Genomic DNA, 27,626 nt, shown 5'->3' on the forward strand with positions numbered 1-27,626 from the left:
GGCTGCTGGGTGAGCTGGAGGCTGAAGAAATTGCTTGAATAAAGGAGTTCTAAGCTGCAAATAAACTAACATTCACACTTAGATCAGGGGGCAGAGGGCTACCAGACTGCCTTCTGAGGGGAAAACCAGGTTAAGTTTAAAAAAAAAAAAAAAGAACAAGAAGCAGGTCAAAACTTCTCTGCTGGTCAATATTAGGAATTGGCTTAGTGAATGGTGGCTGTACTTCTAGCCCAGGTGAGATTGAGAGAGACAGTCTCAAAACAAAAATAACAAAAATGTAGGAAGGACCGTCTTGGGAGGTCTTGTGTTGCCTCTCACTGGAGAGCTTCAAACAGAGGCACACTGCACAGGCCATTCTCGTTTAGATCAAGGCTTCTTAAACTTTTTCCATTCACTACCCCTTTTTGTCTGAGAAATTTTTACATGTCCCTAGGTATATGCACATATAAAATAGGTATACAAATCAAACATTTACTGTCAATTTTTTCATGACCCCCACATTCTCCACCCACAGTTTATGAAGCCTTGGTTTAGATAAAGGCTAGACTAAGTGGCCTCTTGGGATCCTGTGACTCATGACTGGGAATCATGTTCAGTGGAAACATATCTGATGGAAATAGAGGAGTACTCTATTATAATGAAATGCAATAGCACTTATAAAACATTTACAACATGCCAAACACTGCATGAAACTCAGATGATACAAATAGAAAAGGCAAGGTAAACCTTGCTCAAGGAACTCACATGCTAATTAGGAGAGGCAACACATAGGAAGGGGAAGGTTCAACTTCCCCAAAAATGGAAAGGTCACTTGGTTATGAGATTATGAATTTAGAGCTGACCACAAAGGTGAGTACAGCCCTCTCATTTTACAGAAGAAACTGGAGCACAGAGAGATTAAGAGATTTGCCCAGATTCACATAGCTATTATGTGTGTTGGGGTAGTGGGGTGGTAGTGAAGATTTGAACTCAGGTCTTCCTGACTCCCAGAACTCTAACCACTGTAACTATCCCAGCTGTCCTTAGGATCTGGGGGGCAAAGCAGTAAGGCAGATAGTTAAGTCCCAGTGGACTTTGGAAAGCAAGGCAAAGGCACACATGGCCTTTGACCAATGACTGTTGGGGGGAAATGTAGTAAACCCAAGGATCAGAGTAGATAAGGGCTGCAAAATACTTCAGGCAGAGATGGGGATGAGACTATCAGCATCCAATCGAGTGCAGCTGTTGGAAATAGAACAGTGGGGGAGCAAGAGAGATGAAAGAGGGTAGGAAAAGGTTTTCCCAAAGGCTGCTCCTGCTGGGTCCTTGAGGACTACTGGGGCTGAGGAGGGGAAAGTCACTAGTTTCCCATGGCAGGAACAGACATCTTCCCCTGTGGTATGCTTTAAAAAAAAAAAAAGACATGTAGTAATCTAAATGGGAAAGCTTAAAGGGGAGTGTTTGGTGAGTATAAAAGTCAAAAAAGCTGAATTTATGTAGTTGTGGGAGTATACTATAGAGTAGTTAAATGGAGAAATACATAGTGAATCCCTGATATAGATCATAAAACTAGCAAATAAGCAAGCTGTAACTTTGGGGGGGGGTGTTTCTCAACTATATGAAAAAATCAATCAGCTTAATGTTTCTTTCTATTAAAAGAACATATTTCCCTTACTTTCTTCTAAACAGTCCTGTTCCCCCCCCCTCCAAAGAGTAAGTGATAAAGTAATTGTTGTTCAAGTGGAAATGAGAACTACATAAAAAAACTTATCAGACTATCTCCAATTTTTTGCATAGTCGATCGTTTATGTGAGAAAATGGGTAGTTGTCTCCTCTCAATGTGGATATAACAGTCAATCATTCTCCTCCAGACCCGTTTGTAGGAAAAGGTCTCAGATCCCCTCCCCCTCAGACTAACAAAATCACATGGTTCAAGGAGCCCTGGTCTCAATAAGGTCCACTCCTGAGTTATGCCCATACAAGGAAGAGGGGTGGGAATACTTCGATCCGATCAGCTAGTTTTTGCACATAGATTGTAACCCTTGAGTAATCGGACCAATGATGAAAAAGGGGAGGGTCTATTCGCGTTAGGGACTAGGGTATAAAACAGGGCCTGTGAGTCCCCTTTTCTTCCCACCCACTAGCTGCACACAAATCTCTGCTGAGTTCCTGAGAATTATTGAGAAGAGGATTGATTTTCCCTCACAGTTTATTTATGTGAGTCTGTGGTTTCATTGGTATCTTTGGGGCCAGGAAACTATTTCAACTAAGTCAGATCAGCAAATCACTTGCAATTTATAATGATCTCAATTTGCACAGGAAGGTGAAATGACTTCTCCAAAAGCCAACCTATGTCAGAAGCAGGTGAACACAGGTCATTCTGACCAATACTGACCCACTATATCATGACAGATCTGTTAAAGAGGTACCCTAGACTTTTTAGGAAAGTACATTCCCAAGAGGTCAGAAAAAAGATAAATCTTAGACGAAATAAAAAAGGTTGGTTAAGAAGAAAGTCTGTTACCCATAAGAAAATTCTGACATTATAGTCATTATGAATGAAACCGATGAGAAAGAAAAGTGGGCGTACCTCTCACAGGGAACTTTAACTTTCTAAGCATTCAGATTTTAAAAGAACATGTAAAAACTGTCAGGGATACCATACTTAGAAAAAATACACACAGATATCTAGGAACAGTGTTTGAAAGGCAGGAGGGAAAGGGCATCAGATAGAGGTGAAGGATTCAGGTCTGTATTCTGGACTTGAACAAATCACTTTCTCTAAAGTTCTATTTGCTTTCTGTAAAATGAAGATATCTTCTTGCATTACATATGACAGAGTGGTTGTAAAGAAATTGTTTTGTAAACCATCAAAACATTCATTAAAATTTAGAATGAATTGAGTAAGGTTAACAAAAGGTGCTAAGCACATTTAAAAGCTTTCACAGCTGTGATTAGATAAGGATCAAGGAATGGCTGTTCCTAGGATAAAACCACAGGGTTAACATACAACAGAAACAAACTGCTCACATTAAAAGCCTACTATGTGCCAAAAAAATAAAAAAAGACAAGACAGTTCCATGCTGTCAAAGAGCTCACAATCTGATAGAGACAACATGCAAACAACTACGTACAAACTAACTACATAAGAAATAATCATCAGAGGAAAAGCAATAGAATTAAAGAAGGGTTGGGGGAAACTTCTTGTATAAGGTAGAATTTTAGCAGGAACTTAAAGGAAGACAAGTCAAGAAGTGGAGATGAGGAAGGATAGAATTCCAAGCATAAGGGAGAGCAGGTGAAAATGCCTAGATTCAGGAGATAGAATGTCTTTTTCAAAGAGCAGAAAGGAGAACAGTGTCAACTGATCAGAGGATGTGGAGAAGGGAGGAATATAAAGTGTAAGAAGACTGGAAAAGTATGTGAGGGGTCAAGAGCTATATTTTGAAGGGCTCTGAATGTCCAACAGAGAAGTTTATATTTGATCCTGGCGGTGATAGAAGGAGCCACCAGTGTTAACTGTGTATGTGAGTGAGATGGGACGACTTGCACTTTAGGAAAATCACTTTGGTAGCTGAAAGGAGAAGGGAGAGACTTGAGGCAGGCTGATCCCACTAGCAGGCTACTGCAATAATATACAGGGGTGAGGAGATGAAGGTAGTGGCACCAGGGTAGTGGTACTGGCAGTATGAGAGGAGAAAAGTGGACATATACAAGAAATGGTACAAATGTCAAATTGACAAGAGTTGGCAAGAGATTAGATACTAGAGGGTGATAGTGATATGTCGAAGATGACACCTAGGTCATCACCCTGGGTGACTGGGAGGATGATGGTTATCTTTATAGTAACTGGGAAGACTGGAAAGAAGGATGGTTTAGGGAGAAAGATTTTGAGTTCAGTTTTTTACATGTAGAGTGCAAGATGCCTAGTGGACATCCAGTTAGAGATATCTAATAGGCAATTGGAGATGTGATACTAGAGATCAGGAGTGAGGTTAGAGCTGGATAAAATTTGAAACTCATCAATATAGTGTGTTTCAGCAGCACATACATTAAAATTGGAATGATACACTGAAGATTAACATGGCCTCTGAGCAAGGATGACATGCAAATTCATGAAGCATTCCATTTTTTTTAAAGGAAAAAAAAGAAACTCATCAACATAGAAATGATAATTAAATCCGTGGAAAATTATGCAATCACCATAAGAAAAAGTAAAGACAGAAAAGAGAGCCCAGGATGAAGACTGAGAAAAAGCCACGGAATCTTGTCATTAAGAGATCATCAGTAACTTCGGGGAGAGCAATTTGAAGTCAGTGTAGAGTTTAAAAAAAAGAAGTAGTGGAAGCACCTAGTGTAGAGAGTCTTCTCAAGGAGTTAAGGCAAGAGATATAGTAAGATAGCTAGTTGGGAATGGATGGATCAAATGAGGAATTTTTTGATAATGAGAGACATGGCATGTTTGTAGGCATCAGGGAAACAGCCAATAGACAGGGAGAGAGTGAAGATAAGTGAGAATAGGGATAAGAGAGGAGGTAAAATGTAGGAGGAGATGGGATGGAATGAGATCACTTGTGCATGTAGAAAGGTTGGGCTTTCTAAACAAGTCTGTTTAACCTCCTTTGTTTTATGGGTGAGTTCGTCCCATTCACATCCAGTTAAGATTGTATACTTCCCTCCATCCTATCCTCTTTTTTTTTTTTTTTTTTAAAGTAAGGCAATTGGGGTTAAGTGACTTACTCAGGGTCACACAGCTAGTAAGTGTTAAGTGTCTGAGGCCGAATTTGAACTCAGGTCCTCCTGACTCCAGGACCGGTGCCACCTAGCTGCCCCCCATCCTATCCTCTTAAACTTTTTCTTCTCTTTATTTCACACTTCTCTTTTTAAAAGAGAGAAAAGGAGTATCTTCACCATCAGTGCTCTAGGTTTAGTGCAGTTTACTTCTGCACTCCTGGACCTCGTCTCTTTTCCTCACTCAGAGAAAGTTCTTATCCTTTCTTTTATTTTAAATCCCACTTCATCATTCAACTTTCCTAATCAGAATCTTTTGCTTAGAAATACTTCCTCCCTTAAGTTATCCTATGTCCCTCCTTCTTGCACTGTTCCCCTTCTCATTTCCCTCTTTTCCTGTTAAGTAAAATGTATTGCTGTGAGGGAAAAATCCATCCTCTTCTCAATAATTCTCAGGAACTCAGCAGGGAGGTGACAAAGGCTATTTTCTTCTCATGAGAAGGAGGCACCCTAGTGTGCAGCTAGTGGGTGCCCAGAAAGGAGGCTCGAAGGCCCTGTTTTATACCCTAGTCCCTAACGCGAATGGACCTTCCCCCTTTTCATCACTGGTGGGGTTACAATCTACGCGCAAAAACTATCTAATCGGAACGAAGTATTCCCACCCCTCTTCCTTGTATGGGCATAACTCAGGAGTGGACCTTATACTTCCTTATATGGACAGAACTCTGGAGAGGACCTAATTGAGACCAGGGCTCCTTGAATCATGTGACCTTGCTAACCTGAGGGGGAGGAGGGGATCTGAGACCTTCGTCCTACAAACAGGTCAGGGGAGTATGACTGACTGTTATATCTACATTGAGAGGAGACAATTGCCCATTTCTCACAATTGCTTTATTCAACTTTGTGTTTATACACAGATGTGTGTATTATTCCTTCCTTGGATCAAATCAGATCAAAGCGAGGTTCAAATATCACCTCTCTTCATCCCTTCTCATTGTTTGTATTGTCTTCTACTTGCACACCCGGATTATCATTCAGTCTGATGTGTTTTCTAGATCTCTCTGGAGTTGTCAGCTGTACTTCCTGCTACTCTCTTCCATCTTGGCTCTTCTTCAAATATTAAAAAGATTTTTACGTGGAAGAAGCTTTAGATTTACTCTGTGTATGCTCTAAGAGGGTCAGTCAAGGAAAAACGAATGGATGTTATAGAAAAGAAAATTTTAGTTCAAAGGTAGGAAGAACATTCTAAAAATTGTAGCTGTCCAAAAATGGCATGGGCTTGCAACTAGAGGTTTTTGAAGCTGACTAGATAACTGCTTCTATATAATAGTATGGAGAGGAATCACACATAGTGAGTAAATGAGCTTTAAGACCCCTTCTAACTCTGAGTCTATGATGGTCTGAATTTTAAAATTCTCATAGCAGTTAAACATGATTATAAGCTTTATTTTTTCCTTAAAGGGAGGTATATTTTTACATATTTTATCTCTGAACTCTAATGTGAAACTGTGTGAAGCAATTAACTAAAAATCTAACATACTAAGCACTACGCAAAATTACTTTAAAAAGAAAACTATCAAATTACAAAAGTAATGTGTACAAAAGACTTCCAAATTTTTTTTTTGTGTTGATATCTATGAAGTAGGCATGTTAACAAAAGATATGTAATGGAAATGTTGATGATTAAGAAGTCTAAATGAATAGCATACACAGTAGTGTACTTAGTTCCATACTATAGTAACAGGCCTGAAAAAAATATAGAAATAAAACTTTTATTTAAAAAAAAAATACTTTAAACGTACTGAGAGCCTATTTAAAGGGATATCAATGTGAAGCTTTTGGTAAAATGAACACCACCCTCTTTGTAGTCATCTTATTTGATAAAAATAGCTAGATAATTATAATGATATCCTAATTTGTCTCCCTTTCCAATATATTCTACATACCACTGCCAGTTTAGTAGGCAATGTGGTATAGAGGAAAGAGGTAGATTTGTCACAAGGAGAAACCTCTATTCAAATATTCCTTTTCCATCTCCTGTGTGATTGATCACAGGCATGTCATTTAACCTCTTGACCTACGTTTTCTTACATGTAAAATGTGGAAAACAATATCTATAGTGTAAATCCTATGTAGCTGTATGAAAACACGATTTTCAAACCTTACAACTCATTATATAAATGTCTATTAATGTTGGTGGTTTTGGCAATAGTAGTAGTAGTAGTAGTAAGTAGAAGCAATAAATATTAGTAGTTACTTAGTGTTTTTAAGTATAGTACAATTTGTTTCTCTTACCCTCAATTCCCTTATAAAATTCTTCATTGGCTCCTCTTGGCATTTTGAAGGCCTTCTAAAATACAGCCCTAAACTACCTTTGAGTTTTGTCTTCCACTACCTGAGTTGTCCTTTCTCTGGCTATTCCTTTCGACTGGAAAGTCATCCATTATTTACCCTTGATTTCAGCTTCTGTACACATTCTAGCCTATCAAGCCTCTGATCTTGATATTGGCTCTTTAAATATCTCCTTCAAATTGCCCACCCACATTGCCATCCAGTCCCCAGCATTGCTTTATTTTCTAAGGACACCAAATTCCGCCCCACCCCCCCAACAAAGATACTGGTTTATCATGTGGATATTACAGAACAAATTCATGCTTCTGAGTAAGGACCGGACCAGAACACCTCTAAGGTTCTTTGCAACTCATACTCGACAGTTCTAAGAATTTCAAAACAAGAGATGACTTTCTGGGGGGTGGTTGTTGAGAGTTTGAGGAAAGATAAAGGAGGAAATATATAGCATGGGTTTTTTTGGTTTTTTTTTTAGTGAGGCAATGGGGGTTAAGCGACTTGCCCAGGGTCACACAGCTAGTAAGTGTTAAGTGTCTGAGGCCGGATTTGAACTCAGGTACTCCTGAATCCAGGGCCACTGCTTTAACCACTGTGCCATCTAGCTGCCCCCTATAGCATGTTTTAAAAAAGAAAAGCAAAAGGTATTAAAATTCTAAATAAAAAAGCAATAAAAAACCTATACAAATGACTTAAGACAAGCTAGGCGATTTTAAAAGAAAATATGTCCATTTGACCCTTCTACTGATAAAAAATAAGAAAAACCTAAGTATGATATCTTACCTTTTCCCCAATACCTGATGTGCTAATATACATATCTTGATATAATTATGACATTCAAAATATGTGCTGCCTTCCTTACTTAATAATGAAGCTACTGGCAGTAAGTACATACTGCAAAAGATTTCTGATAACGAAATGAGTATTGCTCTTATTAACTCAGATCACAACCAATCTCCTTCTTTTAATCCTGAGAGACTTGTTCAAGACTTCCACGAATTTTCCAGAGAGGGTTCAACTAATGTGCTAAAGGCCTTCTGTTGAGTCTTTTAACATTACATAAGGAGGAAAAAAAGCAATGACGGCAGAGTAGGAGTAAAGCAGTACAGCCCAGTTCTTTCCCACTGCTACCCCCAACACAGATGGAGAAAGATAATTCTGAGAAATTCTAAGAGATGATTAGGAAATCAAAGGAGAAACCATGACCATAGAGGCCAAGAGGAACATGAAAGTGAAATATATTCAAGCAGGCAGAAGAATGATACAAGGATGAAGTACTTATATTCTAATAGCAGGAGAGGTTATATGTCCTCCTGAGGACCCCAAAGCTATAAGGCAGAGGTTATAAAGAAGGTTAAATAAAACAGAAGAATGTTTTTTTAAAGAAAAGAAAGGAAGGGGAAAAGAAAACACTAGGGGAAAAGGGGAGAAAGATTTAAGGTTAAGGGTAGATTCAAGGAGAGATTACTCAAACAAAATAAATTCTTAGCTTGGTATGTAAATCATAAAGAGAGGTTTAAAAAGAAAAGAAGAATGGGTAAGAATCTCTGATTGGGATCTGGGTAAGAGGAGGAAAGGCAAAAGAACAGAAGCAGAGAACAGCAAGCATGACATGGATCACTAGTGTTGAGCATACTCCTCCCTTAACACATTTTTCTTTGTCAAAAGGAACGGGGAGGCCAAGAGGAAAAAGCATAAGGGAACAGGTTGGAAATACATACATAATTAATGAACATACCTGTGAATGTAAAGGAAATAAAGTCACCCATAAAATGGAAGACAATAGGTTGTTCCTTCCTAACTGCTACTTCTTAAAAAATCTCTTTGAGATACAGATCTAGTAGTGGTATTGTTGGATCAAAGAGTATGCCCAGCTGTATAGCCCTTTGGGCATAGTTCCAAATTCCTCTCCAGAATGGTTAGATCAGTTCACAATCCACCAAGAGTGCATTACTGTCCCAGTTTTCCTATATGCCCTCTAACATTTATCATTTTCAGTTTCTGTCATATTAGACAATCTGATTAGTGTGAGTTGGTACCTCAGAGTTGTTTTAATTTGCATTTCTCTAATCAATACTGATTTAAGACATTTTTTTCATAACTATATCTTTGATTTCGTCTGAAAACTGTTCACATTTTTTGACCATTTATCAATTGGGGAGCTATTCCCAAAGGGCTACAAAACTGTGAATATCCTTTGATGCAGCAATACCACTGCTATATCTACATCCCAAGGAGATTTTTTTAAAAGGAGAAAGGGGAAAGAACCTACTTGTACAAAAATATTTCCAAGAGCTCTTTTTGTGGTGGGTGAGAATTGGGAGTTGAGGGGATACCTATCAATTGGGGAATGGCTGAACAAGCTGTGGTATATGACTGTGATTGAATATTATTGTACTATGAGAAATGACAAGCAGGATGACCTTTTTTTAAAAACCTGGGAAGACTTACATGAACTGATGCAAAGTGAAGTGAATAGAAACAGAAGAATGTTGTACACAGTAACAGCAATATTGTATTATTGTATACATACAATAGTATATTATGTACAATACTGTATGTAAGCTCTCTCTTCTCAGCAATACCAAAGGACTCATGATGCAAAATGCTATACACCTCCAGAGAAAGAACTTATATTGTCTGAATACAGTCAGAAGCTATTTTTCACTTTTTCTTTCATTTTTTTGTTCGTCTTCTTGTACCAAATGACGAAGGTGGAAATGTTTTACATGATTGCACATGAATAATCTATCAGATTGCTTACCATCTCAGGAAGTGGGGAGGGGAAGGAAGAACACAGTCTATGGATCTCAAAACTTAAAAAAAAAAAAGAGGGGGGTGGGAAGTCACTCACACAGGGTTCTACAGCTAACCAAAGTGTGGGGGGAGATAAACATCTACTACTCACTACTGTAGCCCCTGAGCCTCCAATGGTATGCTTCCTATTTAAACAAATCAGCCAGTGCTCCCATTAAATTTAAAAAACTAAACATTTATTAATAGAAGTGATAATCATAACACATAAGTCTATCCATAAACTTGAGCCAAACTCTCCCACAAATGCATAGTGTACATGGGGGAGAGTAAGCACAAATTTACATAGCAGAGAGGACCTGAAGTAGGGCAGGCCATATGCCAGTCAGAACTCTAGACTGGAGGTCTTTATGCCCTTTGGTCTCTAGTTTATAGCATCCTCCTCTTCTTGGCCTCTGGAGGAAGTCACTTTTCTGATAACCCGTATTAAGTTCTTTTAGTCTTAAATCTGGGATCTGCAGTTTTCTAGACCTACTCCCTTGGCTTAACATTGAAGCAGCATTTCATTCTTTCAGTGAAAAGCAGTTCTTTTAAGCATAAGATAGATATTCAAACTTTTCAGTCCTGGTCTTGGTACTGTGGGGGACTTCCCCTTCTTCTGCCATAGAAAGCGGTAAAGAGCAATAAGCAAACCTCTGAGGACTTTCCTTCCTAAATGGGTAAGGCTGCCTTTCCCCAGCTAACTCCTCCGAAAGCAAAAAATTGTTTATTTCATTCAGCTGTTAGCATCAGATCTTTCCTTCAGTCAGATCAGCTCCCTGCATCAACTACAGAGCCTATTCTTTAATCTGCTGGTGTTAGCCAGGTTCTAATTAGGTCTTCACCTTGCTTAACTGCTTCCATTGGTTTCTGTCACCTCTCAGCTTTAATGCTTTGTCTTCTGATTCTCCAGTTCTATATTCAACTTGACCTATTTCTCGACCCTTCCCCATCTCATTTCCCACCTGAGTGCTCTATTAGATTCCATTATGTACAGAAATGCATCTTTGGCAAGATGATATCAACTCAGACTCAAACCACCTCAGCATCCACTGCCCTTAGGGCCCCTCCCTCCCTCTAGTTGGAAAGGGGTGGGGTGGGCATCTGCCATTTAAGGAGAATACCCAGGGCATTCACCTCACCCGGCTGTTCTCCTGGACTTCATGATCTCCAGAAATTCATAACCCTGCAAGATGAAACCAACTTTGAAATTCACATATCCTCAGCACCCCCTGCACCTGAGGTCCTTCCCTCCCTCTGGTTAGAGGCTAGAGAGTAGACAACGAAGAGTTCCTTTTAGAGCCTTCACCATTTAGGGAGAGCACCCAGGGCATTCACCTCATCATTTACCACCTATAGGTGTTCTCCTGGACTTCATGATCTCTTAAAAACTCAGCATTCTGCAAGATGAAATCAACTCTATAACTCACATCTTCGAAGAACAATGCCCACAGACCCTTCTTTGTTCCCTCCCCTTCCTTTTTAGCTTCTTTTTATGTGATGTCTTCCCCCATTAGATTGTGAGCTTCTTGCAAGTAGTCACTATTTTATACCTTTCTTTGTACCCCAGTGCTCAGCACAGTGTCTGGCATATAGTAGACACTTAATAAATGTTTATTGACTCTGATTCTGAGCTCTCCTACCTGAAATCAAGAACTACTTTACATTATAGTGATTCACCTATCTTGGATTAAGAAACTCAAAATCCATATTTCTATCAAATATAACCAAAGTCCAGTATCCAAATAGTTCTTTTGCTTCAGAGTGATCCACTAATAAATTTCAAAGTCCTAAAAACAGATATAATCATTATATGAAATTAAATGCTGGGAAACAATGCATCTTGGCATTGTACCACCAACTAATGTTTTTGTTTCTAATCCACTGTTATTGGAGTTGTGAAAAGATCCAACCATTCTGGAGAGCAATTTGGAACTATTCCCAAAGAGCTATGGAACTGTGCATACTCTTTGATCCAGCAATACCACTGCTAGGTTTATATCCCAAAGACATCCAAAACAAGAGAAAAGGACCTATTTGTACAAAAATATTTAGAGCAGCTCTTTTTGTGGTGACTAAGAGTTGGAAATCAAAGGACATCAATTGGGGAATGGCTAAACAACTGTGGTATGTGATGGTGATAGATTATTATTGTGCTATAAGAAATGACAAGCAGGATGATTTCAGAAAGGCCTGGAAAGACTTATGAATTGATGTAAAGTGAAGTAAGCAGAACCAGGAGAACTTTGTGCACAAGGAGGCAATATTGTTTGAAAAACTGCAAATGCGGGGCAGCTAGGTGGTGCAGTGGATAGAGGACCATCCCTGGAGTCAGAGGACCTGAGTTCAAATCCGGCCTCAGACACTTGACACTTAATAGCTGTGTGACCCTGGGCAAGTCACTTAACCCTCAATGCCCAACCAAAAAACAAAAAAAAGAAAAACTGTGAATGCCTTAACTATTCTCACCAATACGATGATCCAAGACGATCCCAAAGGGCTAGTGATGAAACATACTATCCACCTCCAAAGAAAGAACTGATACTGACAATACAGACTGAAGCGTGCTATTTTTCTACTTTCATTTTTTTCTTTTATTAGAGTCTTCTTAAACAAAATGACTAATATGGTAATGTTTTACATTAGTGCACATCTATAAGCTATATCTGGTTGTTTACCACAGGGGTGGAGGGGTGGAGACAGAATTTGGAACTCAAAACTTCAAACAAAAATTTGTTTTTAAAAAAAAGTACAGAAAAAAATAAAAAAATGAAATACAATTACCATATGGGGGAAAAAAGGAGGCATCTAGGTAGCACAATGAATAGAGCAATCATTGGGCCTTAATTCAGGAAGACCTGAGTTCAAATAAAGCCACAGACATTTACTAGCTCTGTAACCCTAAACAAATCACAACCTCTTTCTCAGTATCCTCAACTGTAAAATAAGGCTCATAATAGCCCCTACCTTCCAGGGTTGGTTTTGAAGATCAAATGAGAGAGATGATACTTGTGAAGTAGTTAGTAATGTGTTTGCATATAGTAGGCACTACTCAATAATGCTTATTACCAAAAGATTTATTATCTCTAAAATGTTATAAATTACTAAGAGGAATGCAAATGAAAACAATGGATGTTCTTCATATCCATCAGAATGACAAAAGATGACAAAAGAGAACAATGGCCATCATTGGAGTGACTGTGGGAAGGCAGGTATACTAATGCACTGTTTAAGGAGCTGTGAAACTATAGCTCAAAGTCACTTAAGTGCTTACACATACATATACCTGAGAGAGGTCAAAGACTGAGAGAAAGGCCCCATATGTAGAAATATATGTATAGTAGTGCTTTTGGCTATAGCAAAGAACTGGAAACAAAGTGGATATCCATCAAACAGGAGATGGCTTAACAAACTGGTAAAAGCATAAAAAAGGAATATTATAATGCTGGAAGACTTGCATGAACTGAAGCACTATGAAATGAGCATGACCAGAAAAATTTCTGAGACAACCACAATATTGTCAGAGAAAACAAAGATTTCAGAACTCTCATCAATAGGGTTGACTAATCATGACTTAAAAAAACTGATGACAAAGCAAGCCTCCCATCTTTTGATAGGTGTAGAAGGAGACATTCATTTTCAGACATGTTGATTTGTTTTACTGATCTATATTTATTTGTTACAAGGGAGGGCTTCTATTGGAAGTGAGACAGAAGGACAGGGGCTAGTTACTGGGTAGTGGTAAGAGATTTTTTTAAAAGTAAAGAGCATCACTACAACTTTAAAAATTTTACATAAAGGGGCAGCTAGGTGGCATAGTGGACAGAGCACTGGCCCTGGATTCAGGGGTACCTGAGTTCAAATCCGGCCTCAGATACTTGACACTTACTAGCTGTGTGACCCTGGACAAGTCACTTAATCCCAACTGCCTCACTCCCCCCCCCCCCAATTACATAAGAAAAAAATTCAGAAGGGGATAGAACAATTTTGTTTACTACCTTGTTAATTTTTTTTTTTGCAGGGCAATGAGGGTCAAGTGACTTGCCCAGAGTCACACAGCCAGCAAGTGTCAAGTGTCCGAGGCTGGATTTGAACTCAGGTCCTCCTGAATCCAAGGCCAGTGCTTTATCCACTGTGCCACCTACCTGCCCCTACCTTGTTAAATTTAACATACACTTTTAAAACTAACTATACACAACAGTTCATTCTTTCTGATACAATACTCTTTTTTATCCTTGGTATACTGAAACATTTGTTGATGATTAAATTCAAACCAAAAAAGGACATTTAAAAAAATGATGGCCCTCAGTCATTAAGAATAGGGTTATTATATATCAGATTGCTTGCTATTTTGGAGACGGGGGAGGGAGGGAGAAAAATTTGAAACTAGAAATCTTATAAAAACAAATGTTGAAAACTATCTCTACATGTTAACTAGAAAATAATAAAATACTTTTATTATTAAAAAAAGAATAGGGTTATTAAATAGAACTTAACCTTTTCTTGATGAAATCATTTCACTCCAAATAATTTAAACAAGCAATATTTGGGGGTTTAAAGGAATAAATTCTCAGCTATCCTGAACTCATTTCTTGAAGGTTCTTGATGGCTGAGATGTTTTTTCTTTTTATGGTACTACTATAGTTAATTTTTAGCTAGTGCTCCTCCAAAAAATAACTTCTCAAAATTATGCATTCTTCAGTCATAATAAACATCTGATGAATAGAAATAGAAACTGAACCCATGAATTCACATATATAAACAATTCCCAGTTGAAGAAACTCCTTCTGAAAGATATCTATAGCATTGAGAAGTTGAATCCAGGGTCACTCAACCACTATGTATTAGAGGTAGAACTCAACCCAGAACTTCCTGGCTTCAAGGTTAGCCTTTTGTATATGCCATCTTACAATTCTATAACGTTTTAACATTTACAAAGCACAAAGTTAGTGTGTGGAAGATAGATGTCTTTATACTCTACAGTTCCTCTCTTGAGTCCCAAACAGCAAACATTATTTTCCTTTCCTCCTCTTTTCCCACTATCCCCTCCCTGCAAAAGCTGTCTTCTGAACTTCAGGGCACCACCATATTTCCAGGTATACAGGTTCACAACCTTAGTGATACTCTAAAATCTCTCTATACACATGAAATAAGTAGCCAAATCTTTGCCATTTCTATTTTCGTATTTTTCATACACATCCTACTCTTCCATCTTCCACAGCCACTAGGTTCAGTCCTTCAACACCTTTTGTCTGAACTAATACAAGTCTTCTAATTTGTCTCCCTACCTCAAGTCAATCCCCACTCCAATCCACCCTTCCCTCAGCTGCCACAGCAATATCCTAAATGTCTGACATTGTCACTCTTATTCAATAAACTCCAGTGGCTCCCTATTATGTATTTCTTATTTGGTTTTGCTGAACTACTTTCCCCCCTCTGTGGGGCATAACAGGGGAGTAGGAGAGAGAGGAAGGGATATAGTTAGAAATTAAAGCGATATAAAAGCAAAATACATCATTAAAAACAAGTATGGACTATAGTCTTGGGGTTTTACTAAATTAGTCATGGTTTTATGGTTGCTTGATCAAAAGTTATTTTCCCTAGTCTTATAGTGAATAATAATAGAACAAAAGCTCACACTTTTCAATTCAAATTGACATCTAGAGCTTGTAGTCCAAATGATATAGAAAATAATTTCATTAATGTGTAACTTAGGGTATTTCCACACCTGTGGTTCTAATTTTGTCTCCTACCATACCTCCCCAGTTCTCTGGAGACACTGTATATAACATTTTGCCTAGAGACAAGGGAAAATGTTAAATCATCTTGTTAAGGCTAAAATTCTAGCTAGATTGTCTAAAATCTAATGAGTGGTCACAAATAAATTATAAGCTTTAGCACGAGTTAGACTTTTAAGCATTTATTAAGGAGAATAAGAATTTGGTAAAGAGAGAGAGAAAGGCCTACATTCATCTATTAAAGGGAGAGCACATTTCTCGCTCCCTTCTCCACCAGTGTCCTCAGGAAAAAAGAGCAAGTCAGAGTGCCAGGCTCCCCCCTTCTTCCTCCCACAAGCAAACGTCACTTCCTGACGCCAAAGAAAAGACTCCTGGTCTTGCCCTCAAAGACCTTCCTTTCATGGAGGAGCTTTTCTACAGTAAGTTTCCAGCAGGTGGCGTCATTCCAATCGTTACAATCTCAAAGCATAGTTTGATAATCCATGGACTAATCATTCCATGTTCATTATTTCTGGCTTTAGCTTATATTTAAAAATAAAAATTGTTATAAAATAATATGTTGATATCACTTCATTAAAATATCCTCAAAAGAAATTCTGCTTTTTGGGTGGCAAGTGGGAGCCAATAAGGTATAAAGTCTAGCATCAGAGGATCACACATTTAGAGACAGACAGAACCTTTAAGGTCATCTAATCCAATCTGATCATTTTACACAGGAGGAATCTGAAGCTCTAAAAAGTTAAGTGACTTACCCAAAGCCACAGAGGTAATATGTGGCAGAGTCAGGATGGGAACCCCTAGATTTCTGTCTCTAAATCCAGCACTTTTCCCACTGTACCATATTGACTAAACTAGGTAAGTTTCCAAGATCCTATGAATATGACAGCACAGCTCTCAAAACATACTGATGGATTTCCTGTCATCACATTAAGCCTACTACTCTTATTTACATGAGACGGTAAAAATAACTACCTTAGACTCTATACTTTTCTTCCCCAAAATTTAGTGGTTAATTAATCCATCTTTCAAATCTATATTATCGGGGCAGCTAGGTGGCACAGTGGATGGAGCACCGGCCCTGGAGTCAGGAGTACCTGAGTTCAAATCCGGCCTCAGACACTTAACACTTATTAGCTGTGTGACCCTGGGCAAGTCACTTAACCTCAATTCCCTCACTTAAAAAAAAAATCTATATTATTGATCTTCATCCTCATAAAAAACAAAAACAAAAAACTAGGCATGTGTGTAAACTTTAGTACTGGCCACCAAAAAAATAAAGTTAATAAGAGGAAAAAAACCCGGCATAGATGCTACCTTGATGGAGCTTATAAAAAAATTAAATGACAGAGATTATACATATTTTAATAAGTCAATATACTGAATACATGTGAAATCAATTCATTTTCACAGACAAATTTATACTTATCTAAGTGAGTTTCCTATGGAGTTTGCAAAGGATATCTCTGAATTAAACGATTGTCCAATGAGAGGCTCTTAAAGTGCATGATCAGAAAATGCAACAATTATTCTAAGATATGCAACTTGATTAAGAAGGCAGAAGAGGGGCAGCTAGGTGACACAGTGGGTAGAGCACTGGCCCTGGATTCAGGAGGACCTGAGTTCAAATATATCCTCAGACACTTGACACTTACTAGCTGTGTGACCCTGGGCAAGTCACTTAACCCCAATTGCCCTGCAAAAACAAACCAAAAAACAGGAAGGCAGAAGAGAACTCAGAACTTCAATTTTCTTATCTGAAAATAAACATGTTACGGGCAGCAGCTAGGTGGCGCAGTAGAGCACTGGCCCTGGAGTCAGGAGTACCTGAGTTCAAATCCGGCCTCAGACACTAGACACTTACTAGCTGTGTGACCCTGGGCAAGTCACTTAACCCCAATTGCCTCACTTAAAAAACAACAACAAAAAAAAACCATGTTAGATCAGATGATCACTGAAATCGCTTATAGCTCTAAAAACTTATGATCCTAATGTGGCTTCATTATACCAATTTTTAAACTCAAAACATCATAAAATGAAATTAAATGTTGAAAGAACACGACCTTTTTAAAACATGACTTTAAAACAATGCTGTGGACCTAGAAAAAGGGGTAATATTTATAGGAAGCAAATTCCTGACAATCAAAGCTGTTCAAAAATGTAAAAAACAAAAGGTAGTGATTCCCTGTCACTGGAGAAGTAAAAGTAGTAGCTGTATGTTTACTTATTTGAGAGATTGTAAAAAGATTTCTTTTCAGGTACAGGTTGTACAAGATGGCTTAAGGTGACTTTCAAGTCTGAGATTCTAAGAACAATTGGCAGATAGTAAGGAAGGTATAAGTCAGCCAAGAAAGACTTTATGGAGGAAGCAGGACATAGGGGATCCAAAGGACAAAATAAGACATGATTAAGCATGAGCATAAGTAGGCTATTCCAGGGATACAGGATAACCTGAACGATGAGCTAAGAGTATACTGGTGTAAATCTAACTAAAACAGAGGACCCTGGTGGAAATTCAGGTAAAGATTAAATTATATGTGATTCATTCAACATAAGGTCATTAAGAGAGACTTGTGTAAGATGTTGTGCTAGTCAATGAGGATACTGAGCCAACGATGAAGATCACAATCTATTCATACCAGTGAGACTCTTGTCTATGTTCTCCTCAAAGTTCCACACAGGGAGTCCATTCAATGTGCTGGGGGCCTTTCTTGATTTCTCAGGACATCAATGGATACTACTGGAGCATGTGGACTGTGCAGTGGTTATGTTACTTTGGAGAAATAACCACTGTCTTTTTGAATCATATTCTTTACCAATGATGTCTTTTACTCAAGTTCTTCAAAGTCCCTTATTTGTTATCTCTTGCTCATAGGTAGATTTCTAGGACACAGATCTCGCTAAAATCTAAAGGACCTGATATTCTAAATTTTGTTAAAGACATGGAACAATAACCAATTAAGGATAATAACCAAGATGCAAGGCAAGGTAAGCTAGATGCAAAGGGGAAAGTCAGAAAAGGTTTTCAGAAAAAGGTGATAACTGAGTTGGACTTAAAGAGAAGGAGTTTACTATATTGAAATTTGAGGGATGCCCATTTCAGAAATTAATATGAGCATGGTACAGAAATGGGATGAATTGAGGACAAACCATAATCCAGTTTCCCTGGAACATAAACTATATGAAGTAAAGCAGTAGTAAGAAATAAGACCAGAAAGGTAACTTGGATCAGACTTCAGAAGACCTTCTATACCAGCGTCAGGGGGGCTCATACTTTTTTGTTAGGCAACATACAATCATTGAGGCTGGGAAATATGGTAGAGTGAAAGAGAAAAGAAATTAACTTTTGAGTAAGAAGATTTGTGTTTAAGTTCCTGCTTTGCTACTTTATCAAGAGATATTAGAAAAGTCACTTTCTCTGGGGTTTATAGTTCCTTTATATTTAATATGAAAGGGTTGGATTAGATGGTCCCTTTAAACTTTAACATTCTGCTTTTGAACAGTGGAAAGATATGATAATTCCAGTATCAATGTGAAGGCCAGAATGTATAGTGGGAAGAGAACTGGACACAGAAAAACAAGTTAGGAGTCTTACAATAATAAGTCTAGAGAAGAATAGATGAGAGTGGAGAAAAGGGGGCTGGATTAGATAGAAAACTCTTAAAATCCCGAATTGTTTTATTTTTATTTAGAGAGTGACTCAGAGCCACTATAGGGATCTAAGTAACATTATGAGAAGATCCTTCTGAAGGTAGAAACAAAGTACTACTATTATTACAAGTGTGGAAATGAAAACAGAGGGGTTAGGTGAGTATCACAAAGTTACAGTTCAGGCAACCCCAACAGAAAAATAGCTTCTGCTCATTTGGAAAGAGGCTTTGCACACACAGATTATTTACAAACATGCTAATATTTATTAGCAACAAATAAACAGTATCAAATATTTTTTTCAACCCAAATAGGGTTGTAAAGCATTCAAAAACGAAATTCTGTGACTTAATACTGATTTGCTTGATCCTTACATTTTTGTCAAGAAAATGATTTTCAAACATGTTTAATGTAGAGTTCAAACTTTGATTTAAAGGACTCATACTAAAATATACTGTAATGATTGGAATGCCGCCACCTGCTGGAGACTTATTGTAGGAAAGCTATCAAGGCTACCAGCCAATCAACTTGAGGAGCCTCCCATTTCTGGGAGGAGGACTCGAAGTAGGAAGCGGAAGCTGGCAGAGGGGTTCTCTCTCTTTTGGTTCCTGACCTTGCCATGGTGGGTCGGATGATAGGGTCTCTTAGAAATAGTTAAATTTTTACCTCTCTCTGATCCTAATGCTCTGTAATAAATACTTAAACATTTAAGTAGGGCAGCTAGGTGGCACAGTGGATAAAGCACTGGCCCTGGATTCAGGAGTACCTGAGTTCAAATCCGACCTCAGACACTTGACACCTACTAGCTGTGTGACCCTGGGCAAGTCACTTAACCCGCATTGCCCCACAAAAACAAACAAAAAAACTACTTAAATACTCTTGCTAAAGCTTATAATTTATTGGCAACCACTCATTAGATTTTAGATAGTTTAGCTAGAATTTTACAATATCCAATGCCTGAGGATCTCCTTCCTGGTTTTTCCAGGGAAACCTTTCCCATCTAATCTTCTAGTTGCTATGGGTGATACCATTCTCGTTTCTAACTTTAGCAAGAGGATCATAGGATCACAGATTAAGAGCTGAAAGGGAATTAAGAAACTAGTGTTCACTTTATAGATAAGGAAATAGGGGTCAGAGAGATTATGTGATCAGACCAAGGTGATACAGATAGTAAATGGCAAAATTAGGATCCAAACCCAGGTCTGGCACCAAATCCACTCTTTCCACTGCACACTTCACCAGTGACCCTTTACTCTTCTCTCCCTTCATTACACATCTACAAATATACATGCACATACATATATAAATGCACCATCATGAAAATTCTATCTCCAAGCTCTCATCTCCATCCCTTCCTCTCTATAACTACAGCTACCACCATAGCATAGGACCTCATTGTCACATGCCCTCTTTCAAAAGCCTCCTAACCAGTCTTCCTGTCTTTATCCCATTCTCTAATCCCTCTTTCATACTGTTGTCTGATTAATCTTCTTTATTTAGAGATTTGGTCATATCACTCCCCTGCTCAATATTCTTCAATAGTTCTCTAGTGTCTACTAAATAATCATTCAATGTGTAGTCCAGTGGTGGTAAAAGAAAACAGATCCCTGCAGACTGCATATTGATCTAGAAAACCACAAATTAACATTATGTTGTATTCTATTATTTATTTTGTTAAGCATTTCTCAATTACATTTTAATCTGGTTTAGGAGGTCTGGAGTATTATACCACTTGCAGCCATGAGCTCCAAATTTGACTCCTCTGGTACAGAAGATAAAATGCTAGACTTAAATCAATACAAACTGTATTGGGGCAGCTAGGTGGTGCAGTGGATGAAGCACCAGCCCTGGATTCAAGAGGATCTTGAGTTCAAATCCAGCCTTGGACATTTGACACTAACTGTGTGACCCTGGGCAAGTCACTTAACCCTCATTGCCTTGGCCCCCTCCTCCCCAAAAAAGACAAACTGTATTTAAATGCTTCAGTGTCAATATCTACTAGTTCCTGTAAGTAATAAATCACTTAACATCTCTGATGTTTGTAAAATGAAGAGAAAAAGGTATCAGGGCCTATGTCATTTCCCACCTGTCTGTACTCCCTGGGGATTTCACCATGCCCAAGAAAGCTTATCATTGGAAAAACCTCATCATCCTACAAGATCCAACCAGCCTTCGTTACTCACCCCTCATCAAAACCTTCTGTCCCTCTGATTAGAGAGTTGAACCAGGAATTCCAAAACCTTTATTTAAGGAGGGCACTCAGCGGCAGCTAGGTGGCGCAGTGGGTAAAGCACTGGCCCTGGATTCAGAAGGACCTGAGTTCAAATTCGACCTCAGACACTTGACACTTACTAGCTGTGTGACCTTGGGCAAGTCACTCAACCCCAACTGCCTCACACACCCCCCCAAATTAACAACAACAACAACAATAATAATAATAAAAAGGAGGGCACTCAGCACTCATTTCCCACCAGGCTACACGATTTCATGACTTCAGGACTTTTCCACCATGCCTCTTTATAGAGTACCTTCTCCTCCTCCCACTTTTCAGCTTTGTCTTCTCTCTTTAGATTGTAAACTGGGGGGTGGGGTCGGTAGGGATTGACTTTCTACTACTCAATTCAGTACCTAGCACATAACAAGCACTTAATGCATATTTAGTAATTACTGACTACAGTACTAAAAGGGACTTCAGCAGTCCTGTATTATATTACACACACACACACACACACACACACATACACATTTACAGATGAGAAAATGGAGGCCCAAGAAAATTTAAGGGATTTGCCTCAATGTCATAAAGCTATTAATTAGCAGAGTTAGAGATCAGACTCAGGTCCTGTGACTCCAAACTCATTGTTCTTTCCACTAGACAATGCTGTGCTCTCTGAAGTAGCTACCTCATAGTGTTGTTATTTGGTTCAAATGAAATCATGCATGTAAAGCTCTTTGAAAACTATACTATATAAATGCCACTTTTCATCAACAGACATCCAAATACTGTATAGTAGAGACAGCAAATTCAAACAGAGATGCCAACAGCAGCATATTGACTTGGAAAACCACAAATGAACATCTATGTTGTATTGCATTTTTATTCATTTTATTAAACATTTCCCAATTACATGTTGTTTTGGGGGTTTTTTTTGGTGAGGCAATTGGGGTTAAGTGACTTGCCCAGGGTCACACAGCTAGTGTTAAGTGTCTGAGGCCATATTTGAACTCAGGTCCTCCTGAATCCAGGGCCAGTGCTCTATCCACTGTGCCACCTAGCTGCCCCTCCCAATTACATTTTAATCTGATGGTTCAGCCTCACTTGGGATTTTGCTGACCACCTGTTGCATTGTAGGCCACAAATCTGAGGGACATCTTACACTCTTACTGAATTGGAATAATCACCATTCTTCACATATAACTTCACTTTCTTGGTTCTGTGACTTTGATTATAAAGCCAAGTCTTTATTGACTAGAACACCCTCCCAACCTGCCTACTAAAATCGTACCCATCCTTTAAAGCTCAGCTCAAAGGCCACCTCTTCCCAGGAGGCTTCTTTGAACACCCTTTGGGTGATGTTATTTCCTCCTCAGTCCTCATAGAGCCCTTTTTGTACCCCTTATGAAATGTCATATGATAACTCAAATTTATGTTTTATGGTTTATAAAGTTATTGGTATATGTCAGAACTCATATATCAGACTAATTTCTATGGGAGCAAGGATGCACAAATGCTCTTCCCATACAAAATACTTATATGTTGCTTGAACTGAAACAAATGCGTATATACATAGGCAAACATTTTATATATACACATATATACACACATTCATAGTAAAGCCTACAATACCTTGTCTAGCTCCTATACATTGCTACGTGTCAATATTTTTCCTTCAAGACCTCCTTCATAGCACTATTGCAACCAATTCTAAAAACTGTTAAATTCTTTCCTGCCCACTGTTTTGTTCATGCCACCCATTCCTTAGAATTATGAAATTATTCAATCAACAAGCACTTATTAAATAACTACTATGTGCAAGACACACTGTGCTAGATCCTAGGGATACGGAGACAAATGAACAAAAACAATTCCTGTACCCAAGGACCTTTACATTCTATTGGGGGCTACACGTTTAGAGAGAAGTAAATAAAGGACAGGCAAATAGGAAGATAGGTGGCACAGTGGATACAGTGCCAGGCCTGGAGGAGGGAAGACCGACCTTCTCAAGTTTAAATCTGGCCTCATGCTGGGTGACCCTGGGCAAGTCGCTTAACCTTGTTTGACTCAGTTTCCTCAACTGTAAAATGAACTGAAGCACAATCTTTGCCAAGAAAACCCTAAATAGGGTCATGAAGAGTCCGACAAGGCTGAAAAGCTTGAACAACAAAAGACATAATCAAAAAGATACAAAGGGATGGAAGGAGGGAAAGAAGGGAGGCCCAACAACTGAGGAAGTCAGGAAAGGTATTTGAGATGAGTCTTCAAAAGTTCCAAAAGGCAGAGGAAAGGAGGAAGAACATTCCAGGCATGGAAAATAAGAAACTGAACATCACACAGCCCATTTTGGCTGAAACGTGTATGAGAGAGACTTTGTAATTAGCCTAGGAAGGTAGGCTGAAGCAATGAAGGACAGAAGAGTATGTATGTATCTATAGTAACTCCTTTTAGAACTCCCTACTAAAACAAAACTATATCCCTGTATAGTGCCCATCCTCTGGTTATCCACGAGATTCTCATCTCCATTACTTTTTGTCCTTCCATTCTAACTTGTCTGAATCTTTACTCTAAATCAATGCCTTTTTATATATTCCTCCTAAGCTTGTTACATCTTCCCTGAAAAATGAACCAAGCTGCTTCTCTTCCCCCCAAAGACCTATTAGAATCCTTCTATGAAGCTAATACTGGGTGGATATATATGAAATGCTTTTCTCCTGAAGCTCAGCTCATATTCAATCTCCTAGCACAACTGTATACTTCTGGGAAATTGTATTTTATTTCTGATGATCCCTTCTGCCTTCTTACTTACAGGATTTTTATTGTATGATTTTTCTTTGTTTATATTTACCTAAATATTCTCTGTTCTGTATTATAAACTCCTAAAAAGAAGGAATAGTAGTTAAGATCAATTTGCATAGTATCCAGCACCTTGTGCATAAAATTACTTTCATATTACAGGATGATAATAACTATATACCTTGCTGTGCTTTGAAGGACAGACCACCAGTTAAGTAATCAAAAGCCCTAATTTTGTCACTGACTACTCTGACTTGGGGTTTGGGGGTGGAGAAGGGGTTGTCTTACAACCTATGACTAAAATAAATAAATGAATGGAAAAAACAGTTACCAAGCACCTACTATAGTGTCAAGCACTTTGATAGGATCTTGGGGATACAAATGACAAAGCCTGGTGTTTCTTGCTCTCAAGAAATTTGTATCCTAATGCAGAAAGGTAGTACATATAAGGGAGTTACAGCCAGGGAAAAGAGTTTTGTTCTGTGGGAGCCACAGTCAATTCTCACAATCCATAAGCAATAGTAGTACTGCCTGAGGAGGGAATGGTCTCTGGAGATCTGGCCTGGAAGGAAGAGAAGGGGGCATAGTAGCATGGCAAAAGTCAAGATGTTTGGCAGTAGATGGCCTTTCTACACCCAAGTCTGCCAATCTGTAAAATGAAGATTAATTGCTGTTCTTCCTGGAATATTGTTTTAGGTCACAAAGTCTATTACTACTCATCCTTTAAGATGCCCATGAAAGCATTATAACTGGCTATATTTTAAAGACAGAAATTTATGTCAGGAGTAGCAAACATTTAATGTCTATTCTTTGTGCGGAATAATAGTATTGGATGTTACAGGAATAAGAAAACAAAGAAAAGGGATGGAGGGAGAAATCAGAAAAAACACAACTATCCAAGCATCCTAGGAACTCTGGAAGTAAGATAAGTTTACCATACCTTCTGGGGAAAACAAGGCTATTTTTGCTTTTTTTTACATTTTCTAATATAGGAAGGCTGCAGCAGGTGGAAAGACTTGGTTGCAAATGGTCCTTCACTGAACTCATGGCACTAGACCAGGAGAAAGCAATTTCCAGCTTTCTGAATTTCATTTTTTAATGGGTCTTAGATTCGGGACAGGTGTCTGTGGTGGGAAATACAGTAAAGGCTAGGACATACTCATGTAGACATGTCTCAATTTTTTTCTTTCATGGAATGAGATCTCCACAATAATAATCAGTTATTTTCAATATTATATATTCTGAAATGCCTCCAGATTTTGTCAGAGTAACTTTGTGTTTTTGAGAACAACGTGTCTGTTTACTCATTATAAAACACAAGTAATAATGATTTTCTCCTGACTGTAAAATTATTTGGATTAATATTCATTTGTAAAATGCACAGAACGCTTAGCCAATTATTTCAAACCTACAAATCATATCCTGCAAAAGAGGATGGGGATGGGACTGGAGCAGGCTGTATCTATATCTATAGATATACACATACACACACATATACATATACAGGTACACATATCTCGACCAAAGGGTACCCATTAAGTTTGTACACTGCACTTACACGCTTTAAATAGCTGCACAGAGACCCCTAGCGCTGCTTAGGATGAGCTGAGTTTGAAAGTAGTACCTGCTCATGTCACCTTAATGAAACAATGGCAACACACGAGTGGCAGCACACTGAGTGACCACACTGAATGTTTACAATCTTGCCACAAAAAGAACCGCTCGACTACCTTATAGCGGGAGCCAGAGGTGAAAGGGTGGAAATGCCTTGACAACATTTCCATGAGAATACTTTCCATAAATGATCGATCAGATCATGCACACATCATATACTCCAAGGAATGGAGAGGAAACCAGGAGGAAGGAATGGAAAGGACACCACCCCCCCTTTTTTCCTCCCAGAGTAAGAACACAATAGATCACAAACTATTGTCTGCCCCTCGTCCTGATCCAAATGCCGAGCGGGAGGGGAGTGAGAGGCTGAAAGAATATTACACGGTTAGCAGGGGGTGAGGAAAATGGTCCTGGCGCATCCCTCCCTCCCCCATCCGCCACCCAGGCGCGAGTCAGTTACCGGGCCTTGCCCCACGCCGAGCCCGGGGCTCGGGCCGCCGCCCCCCGCCTGGGCCCTCGCTGCTCCCCCGAGCCCCGAGTGGAGCCGCTCCCGCTGCGCGGCGAGACGCCGGCCCCTCCTCTGCCCGACGGGCGTGCGGGTCTGAGGCGGCCGGGCCGGAGCTGGGAGCCCGCCGGGCGAGGCGCGGAGGAGGCGGCGGCGGCATCCCCTGCTCGCTCTCGCCGGCCGGCCTCCGGCGGCGCCTCGTAACCGCACATCCCTCACTCGCCTCCACCAGGCCGCGCCCGCATGACGGAGGAGAAAAACCCCCAAGCCTCTGCCCTCGTCTCCCCCGCCAGCCGGTGCCTCCGCGAGACGGGGAGCGGGAACGGGGCCCCGGAGGCTTCGACCCCTCCACCCACCTCCGCTCCGCTGCCCTTGCCGCCGCCCCGTGCTCCTCCCTGCCCCGCCGCCGCCGCCCCCCGGTGAGGAGAAGGAGGCGGCGGCGGCGGCTGCGGCGGCCAACTCCAAACCGCGAACCGGCGAGAACCAGCTTCACCGCCCGCCGGGGGCGGCCAGGCCCCGGCCCTTCGGCCGCCAGCGGCGGCGGCGGCGCGACACTCACTTCCACATCGCGGCCCTTATTCTTGAAGCTCTTGATGCGGTGGTTCTCCAAGCCGGCGTTTTCGGCCATGGCTCTGCGCTGCTCCGGCGGCGGCTACTCCTCCTGCTGCGGCGGCGGCGAGTCTCCGGCGCGGGAGGGGGAGGGCTGGGGTTGGGGGAAGGGTGAGAGAGGGAGGGAAAGCCAGGGAGGGGGGAAAAAAGAGGAGGGGGGCACGTTCCGTGACGCCTCTGAACGCTAGGGGAGGCGTGGGGCCGGTAGCGAGGTGGGGGTGGGGCGGGGGCGGGAGAAAGGGGGAGGATGGAATCTAGGAGGGGCACGCTCAGGGAAAGGGCTCGGGCCCATGTGACACCCGGATGGAAACGCTACAGCCGGCGGCTTGGGCTGCGATGTGCGCGGGTTCCTAGGGTGACACACCAGAGCAAACCTCCCACTCCCCCTAGCCGCCTCGGGGCTGCAGCTTATTTGCATAAAATGGAGCTGGGCCCAACGGCTTTTCCTTCTGGCACGCTGGAGGGAAGGCGGGGGACTACAGTTCCCGGCATGCCCGGCTATGAGCGAGGGTTATATTCCATCGCGAAGGAGAGAAAGTGGTGTATGCCGGGATCCCTGGGCGCGCGGCGGATGGCTGAGGTGATGCGCGCTCCACCCGCCCTCGGGGCTCCACCCCGTGGGCCGCCTCAAGGAGGGGCTTCCTGGGCAGTGCGC

General features: G+C 40.2%; 1 protein-coding gene and 1 non-coding gene across 2 annotated transcripts in view; one reads left to right on the plus strand and one right to left on the minus strand.

Moving 5' to 3' along the window:
• The window catches only part of KPNA3 (karyopherin subunit alpha 3), a 102,284-nt gene extending 75,167 nt beyond the window's left edge, over positions 1–27,117 (minus strand). Inside the window, exon 1 of the mRNA XM_043994742.1 lies at positions 26,922–27,117. Coding sequence (XP_043850677.1) covers positions 26,922–26,990 — 69 coding nt within the window. The 5' untranslated portion in view covers positions 26,991–27,117. The remainder of the gene's footprint in view (positions 1–26,921) is intronic.
• On the plus strand, positions 4,012–4,114 carry LOC122752195. Its single transcript, XR_006355986.1, has one exon. It is a non-coding gene; the product is annotated as a U6 spliceosomal RNA (small nuclear RNA).
• Positions 27,118–27,626: the final 509 nt, after the last annotated feature.

This window comes from Dromiciops gliroides, chromosome 3 (assembly GCF_019393635.1).
Source record: "Dromiciops gliroides isolate mDroGli1 chromosome 3, mDroGli1.pri, whole genome shotgun sequence".
Taxonomy (NCBI): domain Eukaryota; kingdom Metazoa; phylum Chordata; class Mammalia; order Microbiotheria; family Microbiotheriidae; genus Dromiciops; species Dromiciops gliroides.